This window comes from Drosophila miranda, assembly GCF_003369915.1.
Source record: "Drosophila miranda strain MSH22 chromosome Y unlocalized genomic scaffold, D.miranda_PacBio2.1 Contig_Y3_pilon, whole genome shotgun sequence".
In the NCBI taxonomy this organism is placed as follows: domain Eukaryota; kingdom Metazoa; phylum Arthropoda; class Insecta; order Diptera; family Drosophilidae; genus Drosophila; species Drosophila miranda.
The window spans coordinates 17773-42432 of NW_022881625.1; the positions used below are offsets into that span (position 1 = coordinate 17773).

Genomic DNA, 24660 nt, shown 5'->3' on the forward strand with positions numbered 1-24660 from the left:
CTGCGGCTTGCAGCACTCCACTGACAAGCTCATTCGCCTGGGATGAGGAGAATCCCTTTCGCCGGAAAAATGCTCTGGCGCGATCGCCAAACCAGCTGGCGGAAGCAGTGGAGGAGCGCGCAAGATCCTCTCCTCCAACGCTGCAGCGCCCCCAAGAGGAGCAAGCAGACCAGAAGGAGAGGGCCATGGCGCATTTGGCGAGCTTGGGCCAAAAGGCCAGAGAGTTGAGGAAGCTGATGGTGCTCCCAAAGAGGTCCATCACGAAGGAAGGGACCTTCCCCAGACCATGGAAGCGACAGCGGCTAGTCCTCTTACCCAAGGGGAACAAGCCGACCGAGGAGCCATCATCCTATAGACCACTCTGCATGCTCGACACAGTGGGTAAGATCCTCGAGCGCATAATCCACACCAGGCTGGAGATGGTTGTAACGCGTCAGCTCTCACCGAGACAGCACGGGTTTCGCAAAGGCAGGTCCACGGTGGACGCAATCGGCGAGGTATGTGAGATAGCAAAGCGAGCTATCGATGGCACCCGATGGATGTACGGGACCAAAGAGTATTGCATAGTGGCAACACTCGATGTCCAAAATGCATTCAACTCTGCCAATTGGGATCACATACTAGAAGAATTGAGAAACTTTCAAATACCGCCGTATCTGCAGAATATCATCGCGGACTACCTAAGAGACCGAGTGCTCATATATGAGACGGATAAAGGGACACGTGAGCACCAAATCACTGGAGGAGTTCCCCAAGGATCGGTCCTCGGCCCGCTGCTGTGGAACATCATGTATGATGGAATCCTCAAGATGGATATGCCAATGGGCGCCACGGTGATAGGCTTTGCCGACGACATAGCAATAGTCGTAGTGGCAAAACAGAAAGAAGCGGCGGAAGAAATCTGCAACGACGCGGTAGAGGGAGCCAGAACATGGCTATCAGGGAGGGATCTCTCATTAGCCACCCACGAAACGGAGGCGGTGCTCATAAGCAGCAGGAAAGTAGTGGAGACGGCCACGATCCGAGTAGGAGACTGCACTATTAGCTCCAGTCCAAGCCTGAAGTACCTGGGGGTCATGATTGACCACAGACTCAGCTTCAAGCATCACATGGCGTATGCAAGCAGCAAAGCAGGAAAGACGGCAGTGGCCCTATCCCGCATCATGGCCAACACCGGAGGCCCAAAACAGCCAAGGCGAAAGCTACTAGCGAGCGTAGTTGGCTCAACGCTAATGTACGCTGCACCAATATGGGTTGATGCAATGAAGCATAAAACATATGCCCGAGAATGCAACGCAGTCCAGAGGCTGTGTGCCCTGAGGGTGTGTTGCGCATTCAGAACGGTATCCCAAGACGCCGCACTTGTGGTAGCAGGAATGATTCCCATCCATCTGCTGGCAAGAGAAGCCGCAGGAATCAGGGCACAGCGAATCCTGGGGACTACGGACCAGGACACCAGAGGTGCCTTAAGTCAGCGCACAATCCTGCAATGGCAAGATTCGTGGGATAACAGCAGCAAAGGGCGATGGACCCATAGGCTAATCCCAGACCTGAAGAGTTGGCTGAACCGTAGCCATGGACAAGTGGAGTATCACCTGACACAACTGCTGACAGGACACGGTTGCTTTAAAGCCTACCTGCATAAGTTTAAGCACGAGGACGACCCCTTCTGCGTGGTCTGCGCAGGGGTCATCGAAGACGCAGAGCACTGCTTCTTCGAATGTCCAAGATTTCGGCACGAACGAGAGGATCTAAGCAACAAGCTTGGAAGAATGCCAGCGGTGTCAAACCTGGCAGAATGCCTGCTGGAGTCGGAAGGAAACTGGGCCTCGATTAGATTCGTGGCCGTAACTATGGCTACCAAACTGCGTCGCGAAGAAAGAGCACGCAATGCAAGGAGATAAAGGAGATTATTAAGAGAAGAGGCCCTACGGGCATCTCCCCCCGGCGAAGTAATATCTCGCGACAGTACCGCCGGGATCCGGGATAGGTGTGGTTGGTTTTAGAGCCGTTAGAGTCCCTCACTTCGGCTTCGGCTGAGTCGGCATAAAGCTTTCCTGTAGTCACACAACAAAAAAAAAAAAAAAAAAAAAAAAAAAACACACACACTCACATCCATTTCACTTTGGCGGCCGGACCCGTGTCGCCACAGTAATATGTGTGCCGTCTACTCCTGGCTCCCAGCTGGTGGCCGGACCAGTGCCACTGGTTCTCCAAGAGGGCAGCCACAGCCACAACGACGACGAGGAGGTGCTAATTGCACCTACTTCTGACGACTTCGGATGACGCCAATTTCGACGACCAGGGGGGACGACGGGGTCGGCCGGTATGCAACGCAATGTCTTTACAAGCATTGTGTTTTGCTATGCCGGCCGATGCTCCGCTGTTTCTTGTCTTCCCTGTAATTATAGAAAAAGATATAGACATTATTTTAAATTGTTATGTTTATTGTAATATTGTAAACGTAAATCAATTGTACCTGTTTTGTCTCGTCTTTGTTCCAGTGTAGTATCTCTTTTATTACCTGTTTTTCCGTCGTCTTCACTCCAGTCTACTACTTATCTGTATTGTTATTTCTGCAAGTGCTTGTCTCTTTTCATTTAGTGTATTTCCTCTTATTTTCCACGCAAAGCACCTGCATTGTTTACCTTTTTCTCTTTATCTTTACTTACCACGCTAGCTTCCAAACAAACCAATCAAAACCTGCAAATAAAATACAATCAAAATCAGCCAAAACAGATATAGACTCTCTTACCAAATTCAACGCAAACCTCCAAATAAACCAATTGAACCTGCAAATAAAATACAATTAAAATCAGTCAAAACACAAATTAATTTACTTACCACGCTAGCTTCCAAACAAACCAATCAAAACCTGCAAATAAAACACAATGAAAATCAGCCAAAACATAAATAGACTCGCTTACCAAATACAACGCAAACCTCCAAATATAACCAATTGAACCTGCAAATAAAATACAATTCAAATCAGTCAAAACACAAATTAATTTACTTACCACGCTAGCTTCCAAACAAACCAATCAAAACCTGCAAACAAAATACAATCAAAATCAGCCAAAACAGAAATAAACTGACTTACCAAATTCAACGCAAACCTCTAAATAAATTAATTTAGCCTGCAAATAAAATGTAGCTAAAATTAACCAAAGGAAAAGCACAAATAGACTTACTTACCAAACTCAACGCAAACCTCCCAATGGACCAATCGAACCTGTAAATAGAAAATAATTAAAATCAGTCAAAACAAAGGTTAAAAATCCAATAAATATAACAACACAAATTACCTAACTGGATTCCTGACACTTGATCACCAAACCTACAAAACATAAACCTGAAAATAAAATAATATTAAAATCAGCCAGGAGTTTCATATCATCCACAGAATGAAGCATATGCGCCGCCGTTCTTCTTAGAGTTGCATCGGTTGGATTCGGCCAGGAAAAGAGGGACGAGGCGATGCCGCGCTTGCGTTGCAAATGCTTGGAGGTCTCCCTGTCGTCCATACCTCCGTTTCGCACCGGATGAGGGGTCCAGGAGCGGCGTCACAAAATTTTTATGTCTAAGCCAGAAAAAAGAAAACCACAAGCCGATCTTAACTTAACTTTTGTTTACAAGAGCAAATTGATAACTGTCTAGTATTTTTCGGTATCTTTTTATCAATGTTACCGTAATGTTAAAAAAATACCTAAATGTTAAATGTTTCCATAAATAATGTTATATGTTACTATTGAGTAATAAGAACATTAATAAAGAAAGCTTCAGGTCACTCTAAAGTGCCCTGAGCCAACCAAAAAAAAAAAAAAAAACAGGGGCATGTGTTCGCTGTGCAGATTGCGGCATAGTGGCAGGGGCGGCAACTGTGGTGGGGTTGGGGGGATTTGTTGTCCGTTTCTGCTGCCTCTGTTGTTGCTGCCGCAGCTCGTGCTGCCTCAACTGCTCCCGGACAATAGCCTCTAGCTCCTCCAGTGTCTGCCTTTTCTTCTTCGGCTTCCCAATTGGCGGCCGCTGCTGCCGCTGCTGGTGATGGCGGCCCCGTCGTCTGGCCTGCTTCCTCTCACCCTCACCCTCATCGTCACTCACACTGTCGATGAGGGCGCGGCGTCGTTTTGGGGTTGGTGGGATTGACGGCATTTGTGCAGGCCAGCATTGGCCCGGATCGACCCGCTGCTCGAGCTCGAATCAGGTTCGACTCGCAACAGGTTCGATACGGTCGTGTGTGTGTGTGTGGCTGCCCGTTGGCCGTTTTGGCGCTCCGCTCTTGCGCGTCGGCTTGCCGGCTCTCCTCCGTCTTCTCCCTCTCCCGTTACTCACGAACAGTTTTGTATGTCCGAGAGCGTGAGAGGCGGGAAAAGTGGCGTCTTTTCGGCCTTTCCCTTTGTGTTTGGCGGGATTTTGTGATTTGGCAGGGTTGCGGGATTTGCGGTTGGTATTGGCGCTGCTGATGTGATGGGGCTCGAGGGGGAGTGGCTGTGGTCGTGGATATGTCGGCCATGGCAATGGCTGGGTACTCACTCGCTGGGTGGCTGTGGCGTCGGCGCTCTGCATTGGCTGGGGCGTTGGTATTGGCGCCTGCGCCGAGGGCTCTGCTGCTGCTGCTGCTATTGGCGGTGTTTGTGTTGGTGTTGTTGGCTGCTGCTGCTGCTGCTAGGGCGCCTCTGCGGGCCGCTCTGCCGCCGTCGCTGTGGCGTCTGGTTGACCCTCGTCTGGCCATTCCTCTGGTCATGGCTGGCTGTTGGTTTGTGTGTTGGCGATCTGCTGCCTGTTTGTTGTTTTTAATTGAAAAGTCTCTTGTGTGTGTGTGTTTGTGTTTAATGTATTTATTGGCACTTTTATTCTCTTTTTGGTTTGTGATGTGGACGGGAGCAAAAGTTTGTCAAGGTAAGTAATGGGTGTGGTGGAGGAAGGGCGGCACGGCACACGACAGACACCACAAAAAGAAAACTGGGCAACCCAGAAAAAAAACGTCAATGGCGACACGGCACAGATCGATAGATCATGTTCACCGAAAAGGGAATCTTTCCCATAGGCGATGGCCTTTTGGATGTAGATGCCGAACGCTTTAACGGATTGCTCGTGTCGCATGACATCAACGAGATCTACGAGGTGGAACAGACGCCGTTTGCCAGGGGCAAATTCGCCGCCGTTCGCCGTGCCATTCACAAGAACACGGGCTCCCATTTCGCGGCAAAGTTCTTGAAGCGACGCCGACGCGCACAGAGCAGCGACAAGGAGATCAAACACGAGATCGCCGTCCTAATACTCTGCGAGGGCGAGGAGAACATTGTCAATCTGAATGCGGTGCACGAGACCCGTTCGGACACAGCCCTGCTGCTGGAACTGGCCACTGGTGGCGAGCTGCAGACCATACTGGACAACGAGGAGTGCCTGACAGAGGCCCAGGCCAGCCACTGCATGCGAGAGGTGCTGAAGGCTCTCAAGTGTCTCTTTACGACCGATCCATTGCCCACCTGGACCTCAAGCCACAGAACATTTTGCTCGCCGGCGAGCGTATAGAAGATGGCCTCAAGCTCTGTGACTTTGGGATCTCGCGCGTTGTGTGCGAGGGCATCAATGTCCGCGAGATGGCCGGCACACCCGACTACGTGGCCCCCGAGGTGCTCCAGTACGAGCCACTCTCCCTGCTGACGGACATCTGGTCCGTGGGCGTTCTCACCTATGTCTTGCTCTCCGGCTTCTCGCCCTTTGGCGGGAACACCAAGCAGGAGACCTTCCTCAATATCTCGCAGTGTGCGCTCACCTTTCCGGACAACCTATTCGGTGGCGTCTCGCCAGTGGCCATCGATTTCATACGCCGCGCATTGCGAATTAAGCCAAACGATCGCATGAGTGCCGCTGGATGCCTGGAACATGTCTGGCTGAAGGATGAGAGCTCGATGGATAGACAAATGTATCTGCAGGCTGAAGAGGAAGAGGAGGAGGAAGAAGACGACCTTGAGGATGAGGAAGTGGAGGAGCCAGTGGCCGAGGAGAAGGCAGAGGAGCAGGAACAGCAACAGCAGTCACAGGAACAACAAAAGCAACAGAAGCCAAGCAGTGGCAGCAACAAACCCACGCACAATGGCCACCATCGGGCCCACAGCAATGGGAGCAGTAGCAGCATCTCAAAAATACCCATTGCCACCGGGAAGCTCCTGGGAAGCCCCATAAGCAGCACCAGCACCAGCACCAGCACAGAGACAACGACAGCCATACACACGCTGACCAGCAATGGACACGGACAGAGCAACACGGTCTGCCTGTCCGCCAAGCCCACTCAGATCGTGACACCCACACGTCGAGCCTCCGACTCGGACAAGGAGAACACATACACGGCGACATTTGTGAAGAAGCCCCAGGTGCAGGCCACCATCCAGCTGGGCAGCAACGGCCTCGACGAGTTCGCCACAGTGGTGGCCACCCTGACACTCTTTCCCGATGCGCCCACCACACCGAAAGTGATCCGCAAGGCACCCACGGGAGAGTCCCATGGATCGGCCACCTCGGTGAAGGCTCTGGTCAAGAAGTTTCAGCTGGAGGAGACGCTAGTCTGCCCCGGACACAGCAGCACCAGCAGCCACAACGGCCACAGTCCCGTCAACGGGTGCGGCGGCAGTAGCGGGAGCAGCAACGGCAACAAAATGCGACGCAGTGCAGGGGGAAACAGCAGCAACATCAGCTACTCGGCAGCAGCCGCGACAGCAGCACGAATGAACAGCATTCGCCGCGCCTCCGACCCGCTGATGGCCGTCTATAAGAACCAGCCACAGAACAGCGGCGCCAACAGCAATAGTTCCAGCAGCAACAGCAACAATCCCAGCCACGGCAGCAGTCCCAGCTCGGGCAGCACGGCCACCCTGCTCCTGAATAGCCATCGCCTGGCGTCCGCGTCCGCGTCCGGGCCAGCCAGCACGGTCGCCAGCACCGCTGTAGCCTCAAGCAGCAGCACCAAAGCTACTGCCACTGCCCACCATCTGCACCACCACCACATGCAGCACGACAACACGAAAAACGGCCAAAACACATGAAATCCACACTTACCTGCCAATCACCAGACATATCAACCCAGCAGGAAGCTGCCTCGCCATCAACACTGACAATTCCTGCCAAAGGGAAGGAAAAGGAGGCCCCTTTCTGATGACGCTGCCGCCTGACCATGGCCGTGACGTCACGCCACTCCAAACATACAGCTGCCATTTCCAACGACGACGCAGATGCTGGCGCCTGTTGCCGCTCCACTGGGTCGCACCCGTCTCTCATGCCAATTATGTGAGGGCGGGATGGCCTGGTGTTGAGCCGGCGGACGCCAGCAAATCCTGCAAAAGAAGAAGGAGAATCAGGAGAGAGGCTGCCAATAAACACATATACTCACCTGCAAACGCCTCTCACGCCAACACAAACCAGACAAGTGTCGCCAGCAACAGCATCCAAACGCCGACAAGTACCTGCAAATAAACACAAATTAAAATCACACGCCAAAGCAAACACCTCCTCAACTGGGTGGCCGGACCACCAGCCACTCAAAACGCCGTTACAAATTGACGACGAACGTGGCCGAGGAGGCCAGGCCAATTCTACTGACAACGCATCCTGGGTGGCCGGACCAGCAGCCACTCGGATGCGGCCAACAACAATACAATCGACAACGTATCCTGGTGGCCGGACCAGCAGCCACTTGGATGCGGCCAATATCACGATTCGTTGGCATCACTTTTCGATGCCAATGCCAACACACTGGACAATGCATCTTAGGGTGGCCGGACCAGTGCCACTCGGTCTGCTGCACCAAACCAACAGACAGATGCAACGTGGGCGGCCGGACCAGAGCCGCTCGCCATCGCCCACGATGCACGCCAATACTCACAACCAGCCAGCCAATAAACAACACACAGGGGGACAACAGAGCCGGCCGGTATACGGCGTAATGTTCGCATTGCGTTTGTTATGCCGGCCGGTGCTTCGTTGTAGTTGTCCTCCTGTTAGAAATAAAATAAATTTAATTAATATGTTTATATGTTGTAAATGTATGTCAATTATCGTTTATTTTACCTCGTCTGCATCAATGTATTTGTTGTAGATGTCAATCCTGTTGTTTCTGTAGTTTTTGCATGTCCGTAGATAGTTTGTCCATAGTTTTAGTACTTGCCTGTGATATTAGGAATACGTTTTTGTAAATTAATGTAGTTTTCTGTAGTTAATTGTATATTTTTCGTATTTTTCTAATTAGTTTTACCTTCTTACTCTTCTTCCCAACCTATCTGCCATTCCCATAATTCCCCTTGACACGTGGTATTACCAAAAATACCACGCAAATACCAGACTATGACCGATAACACACCAAAAAGCCATTTCAAATTTAAAATGCATTTATCAATGCCCAGTGTCGGTCGCAAATTCGGCAATTTATGCCCAGCCAATTCCTCCCCACCCCCTACCCACTTCAAATGCCACTAAATGCCAAATGCGGTTGAGCAGGAGCAAAATTAACACTGCCAACCTCCGCCACTCTGCCAAACACCCCAATAAAGCCATTTCAACCGCCCATATGATGCCATGCGGTCGACTCTTCGGAGCGTCACGCGCCCGGATCGAAAGATCCGGAAGTTTACAGTATCCGGGCGGTTATACGGGAGCAGGCATTTATCCCCCCCCCCCCCCCCATCCTATCCCATCCCCCAACAACAGCCCCCAACAGCCACTACACACAGCACAAACATAAGACACTGGCCGCTAACCAACGACAACGACAACACACACAGCCACTAAAACAAACGGCTATTCCAATTCTCCATTGCCTACTTATCGGTGCTGCTGCCCTCGGACCACTTTCATCTCACTCAAGTGAGTGAAAGTGGAACCGGGGGTGAGAGCACCGGTAAATGACGATCGGCGATCGGGTCAGTCGAGTTGAGGGGGAGAGTATGGGAGTTGGCGGACATGTGAGAGTACCACCATGAACCTCGTCCGCCACTCTCATCTCGTCCACCCGCTCGAGAGGTCGCGATCGTCGGACGTACGTGCCATAACCGTTTCGTGTCGTTTTTTCGTGTCGCCGTTTTCCGTTGTCTTGCTGTTGTGCTTTGTTTTCTTTTTTGTGGTGTCTGTCGTGTGCCGTGCCGTGCCGTGCCGTGCCCCCGCTCCCTCCACTCGACAAACTTTCTGCTCCCCAATAAATGTGATTAATTTTAAACGCCAATAAATAACATTAAGTTATAAAAACACAAACCTAACGAGAGACAAACTGTGTAAAGAGACAGAAAGTGCCAATAAATACATTAAACACAAACACACACAAACAAGAGACTTTTCAGTAAGGGAAAACAACAAACAGACAGCAAATCGCCAATACACAAACTAACAACAACTATGACGAGAGGAATGGCCAGACGAGGGTCAACCAGACGCCACAGCGACGGCGTCAGAGCGGCCCGCAGAGGCGCCCTAGCAGCAGCAGCAGCAGCCAACAACACCAACACCAACACCGCCAATAGCAGCAGCAACAGCAGAGCCCTCGGCGCAGGCGCCAACACCAACGCCCCAGCCAATGCAGAGCGCCGACGCCACAGCGACGGTGGCTGCATCAGCAGCAGCAATAACAACGCCAACACAGACTGCACCGATCGTGAGTACGCAGACGCCGCCAATACACACACAGACACAGCCATTCCCGCCACTTGCATTGCCCTTCTCCCCCCCCCCCCACACCACCCCTTGCCAATAATACCCAAAGAAAGGCGCCAAACACAAATGAAAGGCCCAACAAGACACCACTTTTCCCGCCTCTCACGCTCTCGGACATACAAAATAGTTCGAGAGTAACGGGAGAGGGAGTGGACGGAGGAGAGCCGGCAAGCCGACGAGAAGGAGCGGGCCAACGGGCCGCCACACACACACACGACCGGATCGAACCTGTTGCGAGTCGAACCTGGTTCGAGCTCGAGCAGCGGGTCGATCCGGACCAATGCTGAGCCGGCACCAATACCACAAATCCCACCAACACCAAAACGACGCCGCGCCCTCATCGACTGTGGGAGTGACGATGAGGATGAGGGTGAGAGGAAGCAGGCCAGACGACGGGGCCGCCTTCACCAGAAAAGGCAAACTCTGGAGGAGCTGGAGGCTATTGTTCAGGAGCAGTTGAGGCAGCACGAGCTGCGGGAGCAACAGCAGAAGCAGCAGAAACGGACGGCAGATGCAGCCAACACCAACACAGTTGCCGATCCTGCCACTATGCCGCAATCTGCACAGCCAACACATGCCCCTGCCCCTGCCACTACTATAAATGCAAATAACCAGACCCACAGCCATCACCAACATCGACAACAGCCAATACATAGACAATCACCAGCCATTCACACAGACAATACCACAATTAACAATAGAAATAATAATGACGCCAATACAAATACACCTGCCACTACCAACACCAACACCACCACCGCCATCACCATCACAAACACCCCTGCCACTTCCACCGACGATGACATCCGGCACGGCGAATTCGGGCATCAGCCCAGCCAGGAACGTGGCTTGAGGATCCTCATCCGAGGACTCTCCCACTCCATGCCGCCGGATTGGATTCGCAGCAGCATGCTGAACGAGGGGTACACGGTTCGGTTTGTGAGAGTGATCACCGATCGATTTGATCGCAGCCGCCAATTCAACCTCTTCGAGGCTGAGATCGCCCCCAAACCGGACCGTGGCCAATGCGGGGTGTTAAAGCTGCGACGGGAGGCCCGTCACGGTTGAGAGACTTGGAGTCTCCCGTGACCCTGCCCAGTGCCATCGATGTCAGGTGTTTGGCCACACCCGCGCATACTGTAGACGAGCTGCTGTCTGCATGAAATGCGCGGGTGGACACCTGACGACGGAGTGCAGCAAGCCGAGGAACGTCGCTCCCAAGTGCGCCAACTGCCAGGGCCAGCACATCAGTGCCTACAAGGTTGCCCATCCTACAAGGCAGCCAGGCAGAGGCTCGTGGCCAACAGGGTCGCCAGGGAGGAGGAGCGCCGCAGACAGCAGCCACAGCCAAGCCAACAGCGACACCAGCCAATACAACGTCGCCAGCAGCAGCCACATCCACAGCCACTCCATAATCCGCAGCAGCAACGCCAACACCAACCGGATCGGCAGCATCGGCAGCAGCATCGGTATGGCGACCAACATCCCCAGCCATCGACCAGGGGGCGCCAACACCAGAGGGTCCAGCCGATGCAGCCGATCGCGAATGATGCTCCGACGCCACGCCAACACCAGCAGCAGCAGCGGCCAGACGCCCAGTGCGATGGCAGCTGCGCTCAAAACCTGCAATTATACGTACAGCGTATAACAGAGTTGGAAAGGAGGATCGAACAGATGGCAGAGCAACTCACCAAATTGGCTGCAGCAACAGCAGCAGCAGTTCCAATAGCCGCCAATACAGCAGCAGCAGTAGCCATATCGGACGGTGAGCCGGATATGGATATGGACGACGACAGCCAATGGACCGATGAAGAGCCTTATGAGGACCTACGTAGGTTCCTAAATGGACAATCCAGTGACGACTTCGAAAGCGACGGATTATACGGCGTCTACTGATTGCGCCAAATACCAGATGGCAATAAAACCTAAAAATAGACAAAATTAAACACAATTAACAACAATCTGCAAATGACCATTAAACATACTCACCTGCTATTAAACTGACAGAGCTGCCCCTCCAGCAGCTGCCTCGCCACTCCTGCAACTCTCTTGAGGCATAATGGGCGAAATTTGGAGACCTCATCAGCCGCACTACCGTCAATTCCAACAGAAGTCCAGAGGCCAGCCACTAAAATACAAAGAAAAACAGCCAATTCACGCCAACACGAAAAAACGCCCAAAACACACAAAAACACACGTACCTGCCAATCACCAGACAGAGCTGCCCCCCCTGCAGCTGCCTCGCCATTAACATCAATTTTCTGCCAAAGGGGCGGAAAAGGAGGCCTTTTTTTGAACCGATGACGAACGTGGCCGAGGAGGCCAGGCCAACTCTGCTGACAACGCATCCTGGTGGCCGGACCAGCAGCCACTTGGATGCGGCCAATCAACAACAAAAATCGACAACGCATCCTGGTGGCCGGACCAGCAGCCACTTGGATGCGGCCAATTACATGATTCGTTTGCATCACACACCGATGTCAATGCCACTCCATCCCACGATCGCATCTCGGGTGGCCGGACCAGTGCCACTCGATTGGATGCGCCATCTCCACCAGACAGATGCAGCGTGGGCGGCCGGACCAGAGCCGCTTGCCATCAACACCATCATTGCCCACGATGCACGCCAATACACACATCCAGCCAATAAACAACACACAGGGGGACAACAGAGCCGGCCGGTATACAGCGTAATGTTCGCATTGCGTTTGTTATGCCGGCCGGTGCTCCGTTGTTGTTTGTCCTCCTGTTAGAAATAAAATAAATATAATTAATATGTTTATATGTTGTAAATGTATGTCAATTATCGTTTATTTTACCTCGTCTGCATCAATGTATTTGTTGTAGATGTCAATCCTGTTGTTTCTGTAGTTTTTGCATGTCCGTAGATAGTTTGTCCATAGTTTTAGTACTTGCCTGTGATATTAGGAATAAGTTTTTGTAAATAAATGTAGTTTTCTGTAGATAATTGTATATTTTTCGTAGTTTTCTAATTGGTTTTACCTTCTTACTCTTCTTCCCAATCTATCTGCCATTCCCATAATTCCCCTTGACACGTGGTATTACCAAAAATACCACGCAAATACCAGACTATGACCGATAACACACCAGAAAGCCATTTCAAATTTAAAATGCATTTATCAATGCCCAGTGTGTTATCGGTCGCAAATTCGGCAATTTATGACCAGCCAATTCCTCCCCACCCCCTACCCAGTTCGCCACCCCCCCATCCTATCCCATCCCCCAACAACAGAGCAGCCACTACACACAGCACAAACATAAGACACTGGCCGCTAACCAACGACAACGACAACACACACAGCCACTAAAACAAACGGCTATTCCAATTCTCCATTGCCTACTTATCGGTGCTGCTGCCCTCGGACCACTTTCATCTCACTCAATATTGGGGTGAGTGAAAGTGGAACCGGGGGTGAGAGCACCGGTAAATGACGATCGGCGATCGGGCCAGTCGAGTTGAGGGGGAGAGTATGGGAGTTGGCAGACATGTGAGAGTACCACCATGAACCTCGTCCGCCACTCTCATCTCGTCCACCCGCTCGAGAGGTCGCGATCGTCGGACGTACGTGCCATAACCGTTTCGTGTCGTTTTTTCGTGTCGCCGTTTTCCGTTGTCTTGCTGTTGTGCTTTGTTTTATTTTTTGTGGTGTCTGTCGTGTGCCGTGCCGCCCTTCCTCCACCACACCCATTACTTACCTTGACAAACTTTTGCTCCCGTCCACATCACAAACCAAAAAGAGAATAAAAGTGCCAATAAATTACATTAAACACAAACACACACAAGAGACTTTTCAATTAAAGAACAACAAACAGGCAGCAGATCGCCAACACACAAACCAACAGCCAGCCATGACCAGAGGAATGGCCAGACGAGGAACAGCCAGACGACACAGCGACGGCGGCAGAGCGGCCCGCAGAGGCGCCCTAGCAGCAGCAGCAGCAGCCAACAACACCAACACAAACACCGCCAATAGCAGCAGCAGCAGCAGAGCCCTCGGCGCAGGCGCCAACACCAACGCCCCAGCCAATGCAGAGCGCCGACGCCACAGCCTTCCATCGAGTGAGTACCCAGCCATTGCCATGGCCGATATATCCACGGCCACAGCCACTCCCCCCTCGAGACACATCACAAAAACCGCGCCAAACGCAAAGGGAAGGGCCGATGGGACGCCGCTCTCGCTGCCGCTTTTCCCGCCTCTCACGCTCTCGGACATACAAAACCGTTCGGGAGTATCGGGAGAGGGAGAAGACGGAGGAGAGCCGGCTAGCCGACGCGCAAGAGCGGAGCGCCAAAACGGCCAACGGGCCGCCACACACACACACACGACCGGATCGAACCCGTTGCGTGTCGAACTTGGTTCGAGTTCGAGCAGCGGGTCGATCCGAGCCATAGCCCAGTCAGCACCAATACTACGACAAACAGCAGCAACTACACAACCACAATCACAGCCAATCCCACCAACACCAAAACGACGCCGCGCCCTCAGCGACAGTGGGAGCGAAGATGAGGATGAGGGTGAGAGGAAGCAGGCCAGAAGACGGGGCCGCCATCACCAGCAGCGGCAGCAGCGGCCGCCAATTAGGAAGCCGAAGAAGAAAAGGCAGACAATGGAGGAGCTGGAGGCTATTGTCCAGGAGCAGCTGAGGCAGCACGAGCTGAGGGAGCAACAGCAGAAGCAGCAGAAACGGACGGCACATGCAGCCAACACCAACACAGTTGCCGATCCTGCCACTATGCCGCAATCTGCACAGCCAACACATGCCCCTGCCCCTGCCCCTGCCCCTGCCCCTACTATAATTGCCAATAGCCAGACCCACAGCCATCACCAACATCGACAACAGCCAATACATAGACAATCACCAGTCATTCACACAGACAATACCACAATTAACAATAGAGATAATAATGACGCCAATACAAATACAAATACACCCGCCAATACAAACACCAACACCACCACCGCCATCACCATCACAAACACCCCTGCCACTACCACCGACGATGACATCCGGCACGGCGAATTCGGGCATCAGCCCAGCCAGGAACGTGGCTTGAGGATCCTCATCCGAGGACTCTCCCACTCCACGCCGCCGGATTGGATTCGCAGCAGCATGCTGAATGAGGGGTTCACGGTTCGGTTTGTAAGGGTGATCACCGATCGATTTGATCGCAGCCGCCAATTCAACCTCTTCGAGGCTTATATCGCCCCCAAACCGGACCGTGGCCAATGCGGGGTGTTAAAGCTGCGACGCCTGGGTGGGAGGCCCGTCACGGTTGAGAGACTTGGAGTCTCCCGTGACCCTGCCCAGTGCCATCGATGTCAGGTGTTTGGCCACACCCGCGCATATTGTAGACGCGCTGCAGTTTGCATGAAATGCGCGGGCGGGCACCTGACGAAGGAAGTGCAGCAAGCCAAGGGCCAGCACATCAGCTCATACAAAGGATGCCCATCCTACAAGGCAGCCAGGCAGAGGCTCGTGGCCCCCAGGGTCGCCAGGGAGGAGGAGCGTCGCAGACAGCAGCCACAGCCAAGCCAACAGCGACACCAGCCAATACAACGTCGCCAGCAGCAGCCACATCCACAGCCACTCCATAATCCGCAGCAGCAACGCCAACACCAACCGGATCGGCAGCATCGGCAGCAGCATCGGTATGGCGACCAACATCCCCAGCCATCGACCAGGGGGCGCCAACACCAGAGGGTCCAGCCGATGCAGCCGATCGCGAATGATGCTCCGACGCCACGCCAACACCAGCAGCAGCAGCGGCCAGACGCCCAGTGTGATGGCAGCTGCGCTCAAAACCTGCAATTGTACGTACAGCGTATAACAGAGTTGGAAAGGAGGATCGAACGGATGGCAGAGCAGCTCACCAGATTGGCTGCAGCAGCAGCAGCAGCGGTTCCAATAGCCGCCAATACAGCAGCAGCAGTGGCCATATCGGACGGTGAGCCGGATATCGACATGGACGACGACAGCCAATGGACCGATGAAGAGCCTTATGAGGACCTAGGTAGGTTTCTAAATGGAGAATCCAGTGGCGACTCCGAAAGCGACGGATTAAACGGCGTCTACTGATTGCGACAAATAGCAGAAGTTTAATGCCAATAAAACCTAAAAATAGAAAAAAACGAGGGGGAACGTTGTGAGTTGCTGCGGACACCGCAACTCTACGGTTATACCCGATACTAAGTCAGTATAACTCTCCTCCGGCAGACGCCGCTAATATTAAACGACACGACAAAGAGTGCGTGCGAGAGAGACAGAAAATCAGTCTGAGCGTGACGTCGGGCGCTGCGTAGCCACTGAAAATTGATTTCTTGCTTTTGGCTACAAAAATGATCCGATCTGATCCAGATTTAGCAATCTGATAGATATGGTCATTATCTATGATTCTGCGTTTTTAGTTTTCTCGAATGTGCAATATTGTGGATGCAACAGATTTTCGTCTTTTGTGGGGGCGAAAAGGGGTGTGGCGAAATTCTGAGATATACGTTTTATAGTGAGATCTAACAGAAGTGCGGATACCAAATTTGGTTACTCTAGCCTTAATAGTCTCTGAGATTTGTGGATGCCCCAGATTTTCGTCCTTTGCGGGGGCGGAAGGGGGTGTGGCGAAATTTGGACACGAAACGGTCAAGGTCCGATATCACAGGAGTGTGGATACCAAATTTGGTTGCTCTGGCTCTTATAGGTTCTGAGATCCTTGAACTCATATTTTGCAATTGACAAAACCGACCATGAAACCTGTGTGCTAGAGAGAGACAGAGCGAGAAAGAATGAAATTGTTTTCTTGATTCTGGCTATAATCATTATACGATCTGGTTCAGATTTTGCACTGTAGAAGATATGGTCATCCTCACCGATTCTGCGTTTTTGGTTTTATCGTATCTTTAAAAATGTGGATGCCACAGATTTTCGTCCTTTGTGGGGGCGGAAGTGGGCGGGGCGAAGGTTTGAAATATTTTTGTAGCAGTGACATATCACAGAAGTCTGGATCCAAGACATCGTTGCTCTAGCTCTTATAGTCTTTGAGCACTAGGCGCTGAAGGGGACGGACGGACGGACGGACGGACGGACAGACGGACAGACAGACAGGGCTCAATCGACTCGGCTATTGATGCTGATCAAGAATATATATACTTTATGGGGTCGGTAACGATTCCTTCTGGACGTTACACACATCCACTTTTACCACAAATCTAATATACCCCAATACTCATTTTGAGTATCGGGTATAATTAAACACAATTAACAACAATCTGCAAATGACCAACAAACATACTCACCTGCTATTAAACCGACAGAGCTGCCCCTCCAGCAGCTGCCTCGCCACTCCTGGAACTCTCTTGAGGCATAATGGGCGTAATTTGGAGGCCTCATCAGCAGCACTGCCGTCAATTCCAACAGAAGTCCAGAGGCCAGCCACTAAAATACAAAGGAAAACAGTCAATACACGCCAACACGAAAAAAAAAAAACGCCCAAAACACACAAAAACACACGTACCTGCCAATCACCAGACAGAGCTGCCCCCACAGCAGCTGCCTCGCCATGAACATCATCAATTTTCTGCCAAAGGGGCGGACAAGGAGGCCTTTTTTGACGAACGTGGCCGAGGAGGCCAGGCCAACTCTGCTGACAACGCATCCTGGTGGCCGGACCAGCAGCCACTTGGATGCGGCCAACAACAATACAATCGACAACGCATCCTGGTGGCCGGACCAGCAGCCACTTGGATGCGGCCAATATCACGATTCGTTGGCATCACTTTTCGATGCCAATGCCAACACACTGGACAATGCATCTTCGGGTGGCCGGACCAGTGCCACTCGGTCTGCTGCACCAAACCAACAGACAGATGCAACGTGGGCGGCCGGACCAGAGCCGCTCGCCATCAACACCATCATTGCCCACGATGCACGCCAATACTCACAACCAGCCAGCCAATAAACAACACACAGGGGGACAACAGAGCCGGCCGGTATACAGCGTAATGTTCGCATTGCGTCTGTTATGCCGGCCGGTGCTTCGTTGTAGTTGTCCTCCTGTTAGAAATAAAATAAATATAATTAATATGTTTATATGTGTGTAAATGTATGTCAATTATCGTTTATTTTACCTTGTCTGCATCAATGTTCTTGTTGTAGATGTCAATCCTGTTGTTTTTTGTAGTTTTTGCATGTCCGTAGATAGTTTGTCCATAGTTTTAGTTACTAGCCTGTGATATTAGGAATAAGTTTTTGTAAATTAATGTAGTTTTTCTGTAGTTAATTGTATATTATTAGTAGTTTTCTAATTAGTTTTACCTTCTTACTCTTCTTCCCAACCTATCTGCCATTCCCATAATTCCCCTTGACACGTGGTATTACCAAAAATACCACGCAAATACCAGACTATGACCGATAACACACCAAAAAGCCATTTCAAATTTAAAATGCATTTATCAATGCCCAGTGTGTTATCGGTCGCAAATTCGGCAATTTATGCCCAGCCAATTCCTCCCCACCCCCTACCCACTTCAAATGCCACTAAATGCCAAATGCGGTTGAGCAGGAGCAAAATTAACACTGCCAACCTCCGCCACTCTGCCAAACACCCCAATAAAGCCATTTCAACCGCCCATATGATGCTATGCGGTCGACTCTTCGGAGCGTCACGCGCCCGGATCGAAAGATCCGTAAGTTTACAGTATTCGGGCGGTTATACGGGAGCAGGCATTTATCCCCCCCCCCCCCCCCCACCATCCTACCATCCCCCAACAACAGAGCAGCCACTACACACAGCACAAACATAAGACACTGGCCGCTAACCAACGACAACGACAACACACACAGCCACTAAAACAAACGGCTATTCCAATTCTCCATTGCCTACTTATCGGTGCTGCTGCCCTCGGACCACTTTCATCTCACTCAATATTGGGGTGAGTGAAAGTGGAACCGGGGGTGAGAGCACCGGTAAATGACGATCGGCGATCGGGCCATTCGAGTGTGGAGGAGAGAGTATGGGAGTTGGCGGACATGTGAGAGTTCCACCATGAACCTCGTCCGCCACTCTCATCTCGTCCACCCGCTCGAGAGGTCGCGATCGTCGGACGTGCCAGAACCGTTTCGTGTCGTGTCGCTTTTTTCGTTGTTCTGTGCCGTGTCGCCATTGACGTTTTCTTTTTCTGTGTTGCCCTTTTTTCTTTTGTGGTGTCTGCTGTGTGCCGTACCGTGCCGTGCCGCCCTTCCTCCACCACATCCATTAATTACCTTGACAAACTTTTGTTCCCGTCCATATCATAAAACAAAAAAGAATAAAAGTGCCAATAAATACTTTAAACACAAACACACACACACAAGAGACTTTTCAATTAAAAACAACAAACAGGCAGCAGATCTCCAACACACAAACCAACAGCCAGCCATGACCAGAGGAATGGCCAGACGAGGGTCAACCAGTCGCCACAGCGACGGCGGCAGAGCGGCCCGCAGAGGCGCCCTAGCAGCAGCAGCAGCAGCCAACAACACCAACACAAACACCGCCAATAGCAGCAGCAGCAGCAGAGCCCTCGGCGCAGGCGCCACCACCAACGCCCCAGCCAATGCACAGCGCCGACGCCACAGCCATCCATCTAGTGAGTACCCAGCCATTGCCATGGCCGATATAGCCACGGCCACAGCCACTCCCCCCTCGAGCACCATCACAAAAACCGCGCCAACCACAAAGGGAAAGGCCGAAAAGACGCCGCTCTCACTGCCACTTTTCCCGCCTCTCACGCTCTTGGACGCACAAAACTGTTCAGGAGTAACGGGAGAGGGAGAAGACGGAGGAGAGCCGGCAAGCCGACGCGCAAGAGCGGAGCGCCAAAACGGCCAACGGGCCGCCACACACGCACACACGACCGGATCGAACCTGTTGCGAGTCGAACCTGGTTCGAGCTCGAGCAGCGGGTCGATCCGAGCCATAGCCCAGCCTACACAAATGCCACCAATCCCACCAACACCAAAACGACGCCGCGCCCTCATCGACAGTGGGAGCGAAGATGAGGATGAGGGAGAGAGGAAGCAGGCCAGGCATGAGAGACGGGTGTGACCCAGTGGAGCGGCAACAGGCGCCAGCATCTGTGTCGTCGTTGGAAATGGCAGCTGTTGGTTCGGATTGGCGTGACGTCACGGCCATGGTCAGGCGGCAGCGTCATCAAAGAAGGCCTCCTTTTCCATCCCTTTGGCAGGAAATTGTCATTGTTGATGGCGAGGCAGCTTCTTGATGGTCAGCTCTGTCTGGTGATTGGCAGGTACGTGTGATTTTTGTGTGTTTTGGCCGTTTTTCGTTGTTGTCCGTATTGACGGCTCTTTCCTTTGTTGCAGTGGCTGTCTCTGGATCGACGATTGGGCACATCAATAGGCACCGCCCGATCGCATGCTTTCGCGTGCGCTGGCGATTTGGGCCCTCCACACTTGGCCCAGACCCTCCAGATCGTCGAATGGATCGTGGATCGTCATTAATTGCTTCGCAGTCCATATCGGGTTCGGATTCCGATATGGCTGCGGCGTCAAAGTGCGTATTTGGTGCTGGTCGTGGTGATGGCTGTGTGGATGCTGCCGCTGCTGTTGTTGTCCGTTGTGGCGGCACTCCTCCCGGGCTCTCGTCCCTTGCCTGCAGCAGGTTTGTCAGTTTCGTTGAAATTGCTGCCAGTTTTTCTTCCAGCTCTCTAATTTTACCGGCATATCTTTTCAGATTATGGGCACAGCTCCCATCGCACTGGGCGCCTGGCTGCTGCTGTAGCTGGGGTTGGCGTGGCGTCGGAGCACGATTTGGGATCGGCTGCATCGGCTGGACCCTTTGGTATTGGCGCCCCTCGGCCAGTGGCTGGGGATGTTGGTCGCGATGCTGTAGCTGTTGCCGATGCTGCCGACCCGGACCGCGTTGGCGTTGCTGCTGCGGCTGTGAGTGGAGTGGCTGTGTGGGTGGCTGCTGCTGCAACTGTCGCTGTAGTGGCTGCTGGTGACGTTGTGGTGGCTGCTGGATACGATGTGCTGGCTGTTGCTGCTGTATTGGCTGCTGCATTGGCTGTGGCTGTTGCCGTATTGGCTGAGGCTGCTGCTGCTGCCGTCGATGCTCCTGGACAGCGACCCTGTGGGCCAGGAGTCGCTGCCTGGCTGCCTTGTAGGCGCTGCAGCCTTGTAGGCGCTGATGTGCTGGCCCTGGCAGTTGGCGCACTTGGGAGCAACGTTCCTTGGCTTGCTGCACTCCGTCGTCAGGTGTCCACCCGCGCATTTCATGCAAACTGCAGCGCGTCTACAATATGCGCGGTGTGGCCAACACCTGACATCGATGGCACTGGCAGGGTCACGGAGACTCCAAGTCTCTCAACCGTGACGGCCTCCCACCCAGGCGTCGCAGCTTCAACACCCCGCATTGGCCACGGTCCGGTTTGGGGGCGATCTCAGCCTCAAAGAGATTGAATTGGCGGCTGTGATCGAATCGATCGGTGATTGCCCTTACAAACCGAACCGTGAACCCCTCATTCAGCATACTGCTGCGAATCCAATCCGGCGGCATGGAGTGGGAGAGTCCTCGGATGAGGATCCTCAAGCCACGTTCCTGGCTGAGCTGATGCCCGAATTCGCCGTGCCGGATGTCATCGTCGGTGGTAGTGGCAGGGGTGTTTGTGATGGTGATGGCGGTGGTGGTGTTGGTATTGGTCTTGGCAGGTGTATTTGTAATTGTAATTGCGTTGGCGTCATTATTTGTATTGATATTGTCAGTATTGTCTATGTGAATGGCTGGTGATTGTCTATGTATTGGCCTTTGTCGATGTTGGTGATGGCTGTGGGTCTGGCTATTGGCATTTATAGTAGTGGCAGGGGCATGGGCAGGGGCAGGGGCATGTGTTCGCTGTGCAGATTGCGGCATAGTGGCAGGAGCGGCAACTGTGTTGGTGTTGGCTGTATTTGTTGTCCGTTTCTGCTGCCTCTGTTGTTGCTGCCGCAGCTCGTGCTGCCTCAACTGCTCCCGGACAATAGCCTCTAGCTCCTCCAGTGTCTGCCTTTTCTTCTTCGGCTTCCCAATTGGCGGCCGCTGCTGCCGCTGCTGGTGATGGCGGCCCCGTCGTCTGGCCTGCTTCCTCTCACCCTCACCCTCATCGTCACTCCCACTGTCGATGAGGGCGCGGCGTCGTTTTGGTGTTGGTGGTATTTGTGCAGGCTGGGCATTGGCACGGATCGACCCGCTGCTCGAACTCGAACCAGGTTCGACCCGCAACAGGTTCGATCCGGTCGTGTGTGTGTGTGTGGCTGCCCGTTGGCCGTTTTGGCGCTCCGCTCTTGCGCGTCGGTTTGCCGGCTCTCCTCCGTCTTCTCCCTCTCCCGATACTCACGAACAGTTTTGTATGTCCGAGAGCGTGAGAGGCGGGAAAAGTGGCGTCTTTTCGGCCTTTCCCTTTGTGTTTGGCGGGATTTTGTGATTTGGCAGGGTTGCGGGATTTGCGGTTGGTATTGGCGCTGCTGTTGCTGCTGATGTGATGGTGCTCGAGGGGGGAGTGGCTGTGGCCGTGGATATGTCGGCCATGGGAATGGCTGGGTACTCACTCGATGGATGGCTGTGGCGTCGGCGCTCTGCATTGGCTGGGGCGTTGGTTTTGGCGCCTGCGCCGAGGGCTCTGCTGCTGCTGCTGCTATTGGCGGTGTTTGTGTTGGTGTTGTTGGCTGCTGCTGCTGCTGCTAGGGCGCCTCTGCGGGCCGCTCTGCCGCCGTCGCTGTGTCGTCTGGTTGTCCCTCGTCTGGCCATTCCTCTGGTCATGGCTGGCTGTTGGTTTGTGTGTTGGCGATCTGCTGCCCGTTTGTTGTTCTTTAATTGAAAAGTCTCTTGTGTGTGTTTGTATTTAATGTATTTATTGGCACCTTAGTTCTCTTTTTTTCTTGTCTATCACAGTTATCTCTTTTAGTTTGTGATGTTTGTGATGTTTGTAGTGGCACAGGAACTAAAGCTTGTCGGAGATAGTAGTGGGTGGGGTGAGGGAAGGGCTGGAGCGTGGTGGGTTGGCGAGGAGCACTTTTCCGCGTTTGGAATGGTCATGTGCAGCACCGAATGGTGAGGGGGGGGGGGGCGACACAAAATGGCTGCTGCCTGGCTTGGCTTGGCGTCGTCTGGCCTTCACTGTCTTTATTTTTTGGCACCAGAGCACAAATGACACGGCAAACGATAAACGACAAAACAGTCAAAACGTCAAACGACACGGGCAACACTGATGGCAACGAACAAACAAACTTGCGATTTTATTTTATTTTAATGGCGGCGGCGATGGTCGTCACTTACCGGTGCTCTCACCCCCGGTTCCACTTTCACTCACCCCAATATTCAGTGAGATGAAAGTAGTCCGAGGGCAGCAGCACCGATAAGTAGGCAATGGAAGATTTGAACGGCCTTCTGTTTCAGTGGCTGTGTGTGTTGTTGTTGGGCAATGGCCCGTGTCTAATGTTTCTCTGTGCTGTGTGAATTGGCTGCTCTGTTGTCAAGGATGGGATGGGATGGGAAGGGGAAAGTTTGCCTGCTACCGTATAACCGCCCGGATACTTTCAACTTCCGGATCTTACGATCCGGGCGCGAGACGCTCCGAAGAGTCGACCGCATAGCATCTTGTGGGCGGTTGTATTGGCATTGTTGGGGCATTTGGCTGAGTGGCGAAGGATGGCAGTGTTCATTTTATTCCTGCTCAGCCTCATTTGGCATTTAGTGGCATTTGAAGTGGGTGGGGGGTGGGTGAGGAATTGGCTGGGCATAATTGCCGAAGTTGCGACCGATAACACACTGGGCATTGAGAAATGCAATTTGAATTTGTATTGGCTTTTTTGGTGTGCTATCGGTCAAGTCTGGTATTTGCGTGGTATTTTTAGTAATACCACGTGTCAGGGGAAATATGGGAATGGCAGATAGGTGGGGAAGAAGCGGAAAAAGGTAATAAAACTAATCAGAAAACTACTAATAATATACAATTAACTACAGAAAAAATTTACAAAAACTTATTCCTAATATCACAGGCTAGTAACTAAAACTATGGACAAACTATCTACGGACATGCAAAAACTACAAAAAACAACAGGATTGACATCTACAACAAGAACATTGATGCAGACAAGGTAAAATAAACGATAATTGACATACATTTACACACATATAAACATATTAATTATATTTATTTTATTTCTAACAGGAGGACAACTACAACGAAGCACCGGCCGGCATAACAAACGCAATGCGAACATTACGCTGTATACCGGCCGGCTCTGTTGTCCCCCTGTGTGTTGTTTATTGGCTGGTTGTGAGTATTGGCGTGCATCGTGGGCAATGATGGTCTTGATGGCTCTGGTCCGGCCGCCCACGTTGCATCTGTCTGTTGGTTAGTGTTGGCTGCTGCACTCGAGGGGCACTGGTCCGGCCACCCAACTGCATTGTCATCGTGTTGGCATTGGCATCGGTGTGTGATGGTAATGGTCGGAGTTATTGGCCGCATCCAAGTGGCGAACTGGTCCGGCCACCAGGATGCGTTGTCGATTTTAATTGTTGATTGGCCGCATCCAAGTGGCTGCTGGTCCGGCCACCCAGGATGCGCTGTCAGGTGGATTGGCCTGGCCTCCTCGGCCACGGTCTTCGTCAATTTGTAGTTGCGTTTTGAATGGCTGCTGGTCCGGCCACTCAGGTGAGGAGGTTTTTGTTTTGGCTTTTTGATTTTAATTTGCGTTTATTTGCAGGTGCCTTTCGTTGATTTGGATGTTGTTGCTGGCGACCCTTGTCTGATTTGTGTTGGCGTAAGAGACGTTTGCGGGTGAGTATTCGTGTTTATCGGCAGCCTCTCTCCTGTTTCACCTTCTTTTGCAGGATTTGCTGGCGTCCGGCGGTTCAAGACCGGGCCATCCCGCCCTCACATAATTGGCATGAGAGACGGGGGCCACCCA

At 52.4% G+C, this 24660-nt stretch overlaps 2 protein-coding genes across 2 annotated transcripts; one reads left to right on the forward strand and one right to left on the reverse strand.

Moving 5' to 3' along the window:
- The first annotated feature begins 5016 nt into the window (after nucleotides 1–5016).
- Nucleotides 5017–7115, forward strand: LOC117194508 (death-associated protein kinase related-like). The gene is made up of 4 exons (XM_033399060.1): nucleotides 5017–5442; nucleotides 5502–5929; nucleotides 6122–6566; nucleotides 7074–7115. Exons 1-4 carry the CDS (start codon nucleotides 5017–5019, stop codon nucleotides 7113–7115), a joined length of 1341 nt encoding a protein of 446 aa, XP_033254951.1.
- An 8300-nt stretch (nucleotides 7116–15415) lies between these two features.
- Nucleotides 15416–17262, reverse strand: LOC117194739. The gene is made up of 4 exons (XM_033399233.1): nucleotides 17228–17262; nucleotides 17010–17148; nucleotides 15594–15834; nucleotides 15416–15525 (listed from the first exon to the last, which is right to left on the reverse strand). Exons 2-4 carry the CDS (start codon nucleotides 17101–17103, stop codon nucleotides 15519–15521), a joined length of 342 nt encoding a protein of 113 aa, XP_033255124.1. The 5' UTR covers nucleotides 17104–17148; nucleotides 17228–17262; the 3' UTR covers nucleotides 15416–15518.
- Nucleotides 17263–24660: the final 7398 nt, after the last annotated feature.